This window comes from Trachymyrmex septentrionalis, unplaced genomic scaffold (assembly GCF_001594115.1).
Source record: "Trachymyrmex septentrionalis isolate Tsep2-gDNA-1 unplaced genomic scaffold, Tsep1.0 scaffold40, whole genome shotgun sequence".
In the NCBI taxonomy this organism is placed as follows: Eukaryota; Metazoa; Arthropoda; class Insecta; order Hymenoptera; family Formicidae; genus Trachymyrmex; species Trachymyrmex septentrionalis.
In genome coordinates this window covers 4,842,143-4,853,045 of record NW_017305569.1, presented here as the reverse complement: position 1 = coordinate 4,853,045, position 10,903 = coordinate 4,842,143, and the positions used below count along the sequence as shown (strand labels likewise).

At 33.7% G+C, this 10,903-nt stretch overlaps 2 protein-coding genes across 5 annotated transcripts; one reads left to right on the top strand and one right to left on the bottom strand.

The window, feature by feature from the left end:
• Positions 1-108: 108 nt before the first annotated feature.
• LOC108751156 (dual serine/threonine and tyrosine protein kinase) lies at positions 109-6,745 on the bottom strand. Of its 4 annotated transcripts, XM_018491217.1 has the most exons (5): positions 4,995-5,266; positions 4,405-4,578; positions 1,830-4,265; positions 1,407-1,550; positions 109-418 (listed from the first exon to the last, which is right to left on the bottom strand). In XM_018491217.1, exons 2-5 carry the CDS (start codon positions 4,526-4,528, stop codon positions 387-389), a joined length of 2,736 nt encoding a protein of 911 aa, XP_018346719.1. In that variant the 5' UTR covers positions 4,529-4,578; positions 4,995-5,266; the 3' UTR covers positions 109-386. The 4 variants fall into 4 exon arrangements, with proteins under 4 accessions (XP_018346719.1, XP_018346718.1, XP_018346716.1 ...); XM_018491216.1 differs by lacking the exons at positions 109-418; positions 4,995-5,266 and adding an exon at positions 6,701-6,745 and having other exon boundaries at positions 916-1,550; XM_018491214.1 differs by lacking the exon at positions 109-418 and having other exon boundaries at positions 916-1,550.
• Positions 6,746-8,069: 1,324 nt separating this feature from the next.
• On the top strand, positions 8,070-9,440 carry LOC108751070 (histone deacetylase complex subunit SAP18). The gene is made up of 4 exons (XM_018491016.1): positions 8,070-8,476; positions 8,589-8,695; positions 9,043-9,237; positions 9,324-9,440. The coding sequence occupies exons 1-4, from the start codon at positions 8,405-8,407 to the stop codon at positions 9,415-9,417; spliced, it is 468 nt and encodes a 155-aa protein (XP_018346518.1). The 5' UTR covers positions 8,070-8,404; the 3' UTR covers positions 9,418-9,440.
• The last annotated feature ends 1,463 nt before the right edge of the window (positions 9,441-10,903 follow it).

The following is a 10,903-nucleotide window of genomic DNA, read 5'->3' as shown; positions in this document are numbered from 1 at the left end:
TATATATATATATATAAAATAAATACATATGTATATAATAAATAATGGTTAGCTAAATATCTAATTAATAAACATAACTTTTTTAAAACATAGACAAATATTCGCTGTTTATGTATCATTATGATTACGTTATAAATATTTGATTAAAACTTAATCAAAAAATCGGAATTGAAAATATTAAATAACTCGTACCTTAAGAGATTGCTATTCCTCCTTTTTTTAGAAAAATATATACAGACCATATATTAATATCGCTTTCTAATTAATAAATCGTTCTGCACATCATCTTCACATCTTCATGCTTATCCAATAATAAAAAAAATATGTACAATTCATTGTTATATAATCTCTTGAAACAATTATATTATCAATATCCGCTCAAATTTTCATGCAAGCTTGGTTGTGAAGACTGTATAATCTGAAAGCAATATATACAAATAAATTTCTCTAATCAAGTATGAAAATCTTTCTATTCGTAAAATAATGAATGCACGTATTATCTATAAATAGATATACATTTATAGGTGCGATAGGTTTTATAAGAAACAAAATGAGTATGTGTCAACAGTAAATACAAAAGTGAGAAACTTTATTTATTCTTCAATAATACATTTATGGTTAATCATTCCGGCTTTACTTCCCTTAAACAAAATCATGTAGTCACAATTAGGAATATTAAGAAGTAATTTAACAATCAAAATACTATTCTTTGTAGCAATAAATATGTTTTCATATAAAAAAGAAAAAAGATTTAACATATTATGTTTTGTTAACTAAAAATAAAAAGTTTATATTATCAAATGTTTATATACATTATAAAATTTGTAACATTTTCATACAAGATTATAAAATATTTAAAATCTAATCGGAATATTTATTGATGATATACTATTTGGAATGACTTCGGCCCAATTACTTTATATTCAATTTTGCTACACATACCTTATATGTAGTCTCTATGTGACTTTAAAAGATACAAAATGTGATATATTTAAAAAAATTAACTCGGACATAAAGTTCGTCACTTTAATACTGTGTTATAAAATATTACTAAGGGTATCATCGAATCAATGAAAATGAGAATGATGAGCCATATATCAAGAGCATTCCAAGCAATAAACATATCAATAAGCTATCTGTAACAATAGTAACGCGACATTTTCAATCTCCTGGCATTTAAAATTCTCGCATTTGAACAAATATGTTAGAGCAGATATCCGTTTGGAAAAATTTGGTCTTGTGGAAAGGTCTTGCGACAGGATTAACAGCTCTAAAAACTTTGCGTCTAGGAGGACTGAATACAGCACCTCTTTGATTATTAGGCTCTGCTAATGCTAATGCAGGATTTGTTTGTTTGAATGATGAACTCTCTTGTAGTTTCTGTGTGCCTAGTTGCAAGGACTTGCCTCTTTCTGCTTTTTCCTGAATAGATTCTAACACAGGTTGAATAGCACCGAGCAATGGTCGTTTGAATGGTTCTGCAGACCAACATTGTTCCATTAACGTCCAGCATTCCTCGTCAAAATGTGACAATCTTTCAGGTCTAAGTCCTAATGTAAATATATTCGCTTAATACTTCATGTAACGTGAGTATGCAGTAATAAGAAAGATTGAGACAAATAGGAATTTAAATCAATAAATACTATCATTAGCTCAAGAATAATGACATACATTTACTGAATTAAATTAAGAGATTTGTATTATATAAATATTAATATGATTTTTGTAAAATATAATTACGAAATTGATCTTTTCTTTTTTTTTTTCAGAATAAATGTATGTTTATAATATTGGCTCAATCTTTTCCTCTATATGTAATAAAGTATTACCTTTCCGTACGCTTGTCCATAATTGCTCTTTATTATGAAATTGTTCAAATGCGTATGGTAATCGAACCTTCCCAGCACATATGTACCAAAACAAGATGCCAAAGGCATAGACATCGACACTGCTGTCGTAATGACCAGACAGGAGTTCCGGTGCCATGTGAATCGGCGTTCCTACGATACTGCCCGACATCATAGCTTCGGTAATACAAAATCCGAGATCGGTTAATTTAGCTCTGTTTTCTATGTCAAGTAAGACATTCTTTAGTTTGATATCACGATGAACTAGACCTTGCGAGTGAAGATAGCGTATTCCTTCCAACACATCTATTGCTATTTGTATACGTTCAAACCATGAAAGGCCAGCATGTATACCACAGTATAAATCACGACTTAATCGATCAGTGATTAAGAGAACTGCGGTGCCTAATCCGAATCCTCCGCCGTACGATTGATCTACAACAGATCCGCGAAGTTTCACTATCCTTTTATGGTCTGGTATCGACCTGGTATAGTAAACTTCCATTGCGAGATCGTTCCAATGTCTCTCGTCCGGTGGAATAACGGATTTTACTGCGCATGGACCTGGTGCTCCGCCCCAACCGTCGCAAGCAAATACTACACCATACTGTCCTCTGCCAATCTCTTTGCCGTAATGAGGAATGCCAAAGCGAATCGCATCCATCATCGACGTGGACTCCAATGCGAGTTTAGCTAATTTAGGTGCGTGATATTTTCGTATAGCTATTCTCTGTTCCTCGGTTCTTTCTAGCTTCCCCGAATAATAATTCTCTAGAGATTTCAAAGCAGCCTGGAAAGCGTCGTGCGATGATTTTAGTTTGTCTCTGAATTGCGTGGAAATTGTTTTTGCCAATCTTGCTGCCGATAAAGAATTCAAGATATCGATAGTAACTTGTTTCCTCCAAGTCGCGTTCAAAGTCGGAGTGGGGGTCCATGGCAGCGGTAAAGATCTGAAGAGCTGTCTCAATCTTTCCAGGAACGAATGCACTAAAGATGGTGACGAATTATGCAATTCCACATTGTATGCCGCGGAGAGTATTTGCTTTAAGGCATCGCTAGCTAGCAAGCTGCTATCGTGTTCGTAAGTCTTTTCGAGACTTATTAAACAACGTTGAAGAGTCCCAATAAAAGTTTCCCGAAGACAGTTGACTGAATTTACGAGCTCCTTTGCGACTTTCTCGCCCAAGCGACCTAACACGAATCGTTGAACTTCCGATGTCGCGACGCGAACAGTAACCGTCCACTCTGCTCGTTCACTATTATTGAATGGAACAGTCTGATATTGGAAAATATCATCGGTGGATTCTAATATATCGTCTTTCATCTCCTGAATAATACATTGTATTAATTCAGTCAATTCCATTTGCTGCTCATTAACAACCTTCATTAGACTATCATAAAGTTCGTTTTCTTTTTGCTGGGCGTATTGTATCCTTCTAGGAGTGATCTGTATTTTTCGTGCCATGTCAAATGCACTTAAAATAAATTTACGTAGACTGGTCGTGTGTATTTCATTCAAATAAGTACTTGCATTAATCAAATAGCTTTGCAAGCAGGCACGTGTAAAATGCAAAACGCGGTCCGTTTTTTTGCATGAATCCACTAGATCGCTTGAATTATTAACGTACTGCTCGCCGACAAGCCACGTTAATTGATGAACTTCCACAGACTCTTCCATTCCTAGGAATCCTAAACTGCTTAACTGATCCAGCCACGTTAGACCGAGTGAATTCATTTTGTCAATATTAATACTATCATCACTTTTCGACTCTTTAGACACGCTTGACACTTCCATCCGACTTTGCAGACTATGCTGCTCAGATTCAGTCAATTCTGCATCTATGCCATCTAGCAAAACATTAGCTAATGACGATATGAATAAAATTGGGTTATAAGGATAAGTCTCTTTCAAATCTCTCAATTCTTCCAAGTTTTCCTCAGTCAACGGTTGTTCTCCCAGAGCATAAAGAAAGATGGGTAAAATTTTCAATAGACCTTTAGCAAGAATTGTTACTACACCATTGTTGGGGACAACAAATATTTGAACACCTTCTTTCAATACTGCTTGATCTAACTTTACTTCGAGCACTGTGGGACAATTGATATCTTCGTTCATTGACTTTTCCAGATCTTCGAGAGGAAGTGTGCTCCATGATTTTTCGTTTGCCTTTAACGTCTCGACTACTTCATATTCTAAACCTAACGTGAGACTGACATGATTTGTATGACCATAAGTAATCTTGATCCATCTCCATGAATCATTAGACAGTGGTAAAATATCAGCAGAAAGCAAATTGTTGACCAGCGAAGCTTTGGCTTTATTGTCTTGTCCAAAAATAACTATTGCAGGGGAATTATTAAGAATGTGTGTCACTCTATCCAAGGTCAAAGGTGGCACCAATTCCTCGATAATATTTTCTACAAGAAATGTCGTATAAATATCATATATCTAAAGTTCATTAGCATAAGTATCATATAATTAGCATATATCTAAGATATCTTTATTAGCAATGTAATTTATATCAATTTAAAAAAAGTATCAAATATAGATAATTACCTCCAGGGAAAAAGTTTTCAAGTTTTATTACTTCTAACGTACGCTGCGTTTCCTCAAGTATATGTCGTAGCTGATTCCTGTTCCTCTGATATCTTTTAAATTCTTGTGGTAAATTGATTACCATTTTTCCCACGTTATTTCAGTCACGCGTACATTCCAAAAAATGGTCATACCCTATCAACATTATTATTACAGTTAATTAAACGTACAGAAATTATGTCCATCAATACATATTTATATAAAATCAGCCTCAAAGATATAAGTACTGTGACAATGTTAAACATTAGGTACGTATATATCAGTATATATTCCTCAAATTATGAATGAAACGTAATAGGTTATAACGTATGCATGCAAATTTATCACTTTTCGTCAGCGGCAATACATATATCTATGCTACGATCAGACGCAGATGTAAACAATGTTCTGAATCACGTCCAAGAATAATACTCGCGTTCACAAGACCGTTGAAAAATTCCAGCAATAATCAGATGAGGATTCCTCCCGGCAGCGACTGAATGACTTGTCATCGTTTCGCGGTCGGGACGAGCATTGTTTTTCCGCATGATCGAAACCGATGCTTAGCTCACCAGCATACGATCTCTCGCGGTCACAGTCATATGAGCGCGAGAAAAGGATCGCCTAGTCTTCACGCCCCGTCAAGTTCATCTGAGCGCAAGACAATCCGGACGATAGTCGCGGCGCTCACGCGAGATCGCCGCTTACCGCGTACCGAAACCAAAACATACGTCGTCGACGCATGCTGTCGACTGAAGACACTGAAGTGCGAACGCTTCCAGACCCTTCGAGATTACGAGCGAGCGAACATGCATGATGCATGCCATCAACGCGACGCGCTGTGCTCCCTCAGCTCTCTGTGCAGTCTGTGCTTTTGGCCACTCTTAGCAAAGAAAGCGCGAGGAGCTGCGCGATAAAGATGCATGTCCGCTTTAATTAATTAAACTATTTTTACGCATCCGTGCGATCCACCCGCATCGTATCTATAGGACGTCTTAATAGGAGCCGTTTATCAAAAGAATAAATATCTGTTGCAAAAGAGAGAAAAGCCTGCACGTGTCATCGTCAGTTGTTAAATTAGCTGAAATTCCATGGAAAATATAAAAAAAATCGAAGTAAAAAAACTTGGTGTCTTTCCCGGAAAAAAATTAGAGTGTATAAATAGAATGCACGTTTCTATTAATGTACATTTATTTTAATAATCTTAGTGTTTATCTGTTTCTAATCCTAAGAATTAGATAAAGATAAAGAATGAATTGAACCGAGATTAAGGTTAATCTACATTGATAAAAATAGACCTAATTGGTGAAGTAAGTTGAACATAAAAAGACAGTAACAGAAGTGCAAATAAAACTTATTCTAGGAGATAAAAATTGAGGACGCGAAATATAAAAGAAGCGTAAAAGCCTTTTTTACATTTTGTTGTCTCTCAATTTTGTCTCTTAAAAACTTCATTTTCTTGTACACTGAGAGAAAAGTATTTTTGATTATAATTGCATGTTAAAATAATGGAGTTAGGTACTCCATTTTTATATTATGTTATTATTGCTATAACATATTAGTATAATAATATAACTATTTATGTATATACAGTTCTCCCAAACATGAACAAATTTTATTATTTAAAATGATTTCAAAAATATTAATATAATAAAATATCTTAAGATACAAATGATGGTAAGTAAAATAATCATTTTTATTCAGTAAGTGGACTCGTAATTGTAATAAATACAACTATTTTCTTAAATATATTTACTATTCATATAATAATAACAGGTAAAAAAAATATGAAAAATCTAATGATTTTAAAGCAGTGCACATTATGTAATTATTATTAATTACAATTGATTATATTTGCGTAATTAAAATAATTATAAATATGTCATTGTCCTAAAAATAACTACAAATTATATATAGTAAGATTATGATAATTGCAATTATTTTTTTTCTCGTAGTGCATTCAACTTACACTCCGATTTTTATTTTTGCCACGAAATTTTGAATCAATGGTTCGTGACTGCAGTTGAAAAAATATCTCTCGATGAATACTTATCAGTAAAAACCGATTTAGAAGGATTATCCCGAACGAAATTCTATTATTCGGTCTGATTAATTATAACTTTATAATTACAAAATAATTCTTAGTCTCGCTCTCTCGATTCTATATGCTCCAAATATTTCATTATTAATGATTTAGATATATGTTTATTAAAATTTATAGCCTTACAAATATAAACACGCATATCATGTATATATAAATGTATAATCGATGACTTACGATAGCCGTTATCTTTTCGATGACTGCTCTTGGCGCGACTCCTCGGTCGCGATGTTGAAACTTTATTAAGACACAAACTATTCTCTCCCTCTTCATCGTCCGATTGACTGAATATTTCTATCCGATTAGGTTTACCACCATCGTCACTGCTTAAATATTCATTTAGAAATACTTTCATGTATTGCTAAATGCGAACATGTCAATATAAACCTTCGTTTCAGTTGGACTGGTGGGACAATGTACCGTTCCGTTAATTATGTATGCGTTAGCGTCACTCGTCGCGATTAGGGATAAGTACAAACCAAGAAAGGAGAACGTAAACAAGACTCCCTCATTCGTACAGATAATGCTACGAGGCGGCGATATACTCTTTGCGTTCTTTTATAAAAAGAAATTGAGCCTGCTGTATAGACTTCTACGCTAATCTTCCTGCTCTATTAAACTCCTTTTTCCAAATCAATTCATAAGCGAAATCTGAAAATAAAAGATAAAAAATAAATGTTTTTAGAGAAAAGTTGCCAGTTGTGCAAATCTACTTGGATAGACACAGAAGCGCTGTTGCAATTAAAAGCCGTTCTGTTTGGATAACTTCAATCAAAGTTTGAGTAATTTAATCGGTGATTAATTAACAATTGGCATGCGGCGAAATTTCTAGTTACATCTCTGACGAAAATAAAAATCGAAGGGTAAGTCGAATGTAAAGAGAAAGTAAAAACGTAATGAAATTTCTTGCCTCTTAAAAAGCTTCGTTTATGCTTTTGTTCTGTTATACATTTGACTTACACTCCGAATTCTTTTTTCGTCAGGGATAACACATAATTCGTCGTCGCTAATTTTTTTTTACGCATCAAACTATAAAAAAATGATTATAGAAACCGATCAAAATCTACCATAACGTTAATCAGATAAACATAATATATATTTTTTTATTACAAAACGATAGACTCTGCTCGATTTCTGCTGCGGCTATCTGCTACAAAAAATTATTCACTCTGACTTATAACTACTTCTTGACAAATAAATCTTCAATCAAGTTAATGGAAGTTTTGATATATCGACGTCAACTCCTATGAAATATTTCACTTATACAAACGTCGTTAGTCCATTTTTTATTTTGTTCTGGCACAGCAATTTATATAAAATTTCATTTTTTATTTTTATTGTATAATAAAAATTCATGTAAAATTTATTCTCAAATTTACTTCTTAAGAACATTTATTTCTCAAGAACATGTGCATTTCACGTAAAGTAATCGAGCTTCGCAAATACGCAAAATAAAGCAACATATATACACAGACATAAAAAAATGAAGCGAAAAATATCGCGAACCAGACGTAATCGTGAATCATTCACGCTTCATTTCGCCCGAGAGATTCCAGTAAAATCTGCTTGATAAAATTATTTTGTTTTCATTACGTCGTACATGTATATACATCTATTGATCTGACGAATAATCGTCCCGACCTTCGTGGAAATCTCCATTATGTTATCAATCATTTCGAATACTCGCGCGCTGTCGATAGGATCTCATGGAAACGGCCTTTCACCCTTTTAAAACATAACCAAACATAACCTCTGAAATTGCGCGAACCCGCCATATTTTTCCTAAACAGACAATCACGCGATTTTAACGGTTCTTATCGTTTCTCATTAAAGTAGAGCGATTCTTTTGCAGTTTATCAGTCTTATTTCTAATTAAGTGAAATGACATCGGTTTTGGAATCTATGGTAGTCGACGAGAAACAGCTCCCTGAGAAGCCGGTAGACAGAGAAAAGGTAAACGCGGAGAGATGATAACAAGTGTTTTCCAGAAATGTTTTTCTTGTGGATTTGAGTGCTTTTTTTTTTAATCGTAAATGCGATAATATTACACTTGCTTACATTTCAGACATGTCCGCTTCTACTGCGAGTATTCTGCAACACCGGACGTCATCATAACATAATGGAATATAGTAGAGGGAATGTGCCTTCAAATGAGCTGCAGATATATACATGGTAATATTATCATTATTTATAACGGAGAGATTCTATCTTATTAAAATTCTTAATAATTTGATATAAACTCTAAGATTAATCTTCAATGTGCTCATTGCTTTCTGTTTCTTGTTTTTTATCACTTTGTCTTTTTCCCTCTTATCCCATTTTCTTCTGTCATCTGTGATAAAAGTTGATAAAATTCGAAAAAGTTAAGCAATACGTAACAAAAAACATATGATTAGGGATAAAATAATTGTAAAGATTGAAAAGAGCAAGAGATAAAGAGAAAGGAAGCAAAGAACATATTATAGGTTAGCCTTTATATGAGAAGTCATCTCTAATTTTAATTATTTCTCTGTATGAAGGATGGATGCAACCTTGCGAGAAATTACAGGCTTGGTTAAGGAAGTGAATCCGGACGCTCGCAGCAAGGGAACATACTTTGATTTTTCATTAGTGACTCCTGAATTACGTACTTCTGGTTATCGCATGCGTGAGATTGGTGTTACATGTTCTGGACAGAAAGGTGCAGACGATAACAAAACTCTAGCCCAGGCAAGGTAATATAAATTTCAATTAGAAAGTTGATTCTTTTTTTTTTATAAGCATTTACATATTATCATGTATGTGTTTTGTACAATTACAGATTCACAATAGGAGATTATCTTGATATATCAATAACACCGCCGAATAGAATGATGCAACCAGCAGTTAGACGTGGTGGTTTACGTCAATATTAATTTAACAAGTATTTTAGTTTCAACAAGAATATTTCTTTTATAAGTAAAATAAAACATATATTCTTACTGAAGATTTTCCAAACTTTTGTATTTATAAATCGGAGCTGTCCAGAATAGCTACTTTTACTTTGAAATTGAAATGTATAAATATTCATGTCTAGTACTGTTCCTGTCCCTCACTTTATTGCTGTTTTGTCATAATATGCGACACTCGATCTCAGAGACATTAGTCTTGAGAAATTGTTAAAAGTTTTTTACCTGTATCATTCATTATGTTTAAAAATATTCTGTTGCTAATATTATGATATATTATCATTCATAATATATTCAATTACGAAAATACATGAATTTTATATACAGGATATATGTACAAAAATCTCAGACTTCTTAATTATCTGGAAAAATAAACATTTCTAAGAAAAATGTTTCATACAAAAGTTGTAAAGTTTGAAATGATCTATTTACTAATCTTATCATTTTGATCTTACCAGTTTTTTTTATGGCGTCACCGAGGTCAGGTCAAATCGATTTTTTTTTTATAAAACGCATTTTTTATTTCGATGTCGAGAGCTTTTCAAAGTACTATAATAAAGTCTCTTTTTCAATCGGTATTTTTCGAGTTATGTGAGACTTGAAAGATAAGTTTTAAATATAAGATTTCTAAAGCTAGTATTCATAATCGATTCTATACTTAAGACTGTCTTAAATGCTATCTTAAGATGTCACGAATCAATCAGAGTTTGTAGTTTGTACACCAGTATTTGGACGATATTCATAATTCGTTCTTATTTTAAAGTCATTTTAAGTAATGTCTTGAGATGCTAATACGGCTGTCTGATTGGTTCATGATATCTTAAGATTGTATTTAAGACGGTCTTATAAAATAAAAATGGACTATGAATACCACCCTAAAATAGTTTTAACTGTAATAATCAATTATGAATATCAACTTAATTTTTGACTTTCAACTACCTTCAGTTCAAACGCGCCGTGCGTGGCGCGCTTGTCCGATCGCCATGACAGTTTTGAGCGCGTCGGTTCCAAATGCGGACGGAGCACGAATTCTCCGCAATAAACCGCGAATTTTACTCATTAAAAGTGCATTGATGTGTCGGAATTTGCTAAAGGAAATCTGCCTGCAATATCGTGGCCTTAGATGCTCGTCCATTGACAAATCTGCCATAGTGTGTACATGATAAAACGGACGAGTGCAGTTTTATACATCCGCCGTGTAACAAAGTGAATTCTACCTCGTATTTTCGCGTATCGCGGAGTAGAGTCGCGATTTTTGTGTTCCTTCGAAAAGAAATCATGCGATCAACTTTCGAAGTTTGTGCAATAGCGATTAAATACTGATCGTACTTCCTCGGTTCATTTCCTCGACGAAGCTACTGATGTGCAGCATTCCTAACAAAAGTGAAGTTTGCGATGAGTTAACGGAGCAAACTGCAAATCCTGCATCGCTCTTCGCTGGTGAGTGAAATTG

What these genes read in the sequence shown, in the direction of transcription:
- LOC108751070 (XM_018491016.1), top strand. Translation starts at nt 8,405, where the DNA reads ATGACATCGGTTTTGGAATCTATGGTAGTCGACGAGAAACAGCTCCCT. An exon ending in AGCCGGTAGACAGAGAAAAG is followed by an intron (nt 8,477 to 8,588) that starts GTAAACGCGGAG and finishes CTTACATTTCAG; the next exon opens with ACATGTCCGCTTCTACTGCG. An exon ending in AAAACTCTAGCCCAGGCAAG is followed by an intron (nt 9,238 to 9,323) that starts GTAATATAAATT and finishes GTACAATTACAG; the next exon opens with ATTCACAATAGGAGATTATC.
- LOC108751156 (XM_018491216.1), bottom strand. Translation starts at nt 4,528, where the DNA reads ATGGTAATCAATTTACCACAAGAATTTAAAAGATATCAGAGGAACAGG. An exon ending in TGAAAACTTTTTCCCTGGAG is followed by an intron (nt 4,266 to 4,404) that starts GTAATTATCTAT and finishes CATTTCTTGTAG; the next exon opens with AAAATATTATCGAGGAATTG. An exon ending in ATGGACAAGCGTACGGAAAG is followed by an intron (nt 1,551 to 1,829) that starts GTAATACTTTAT and finishes TATTTACATTAG; the next exon opens with GACTTAGACCTGAAAGATTG.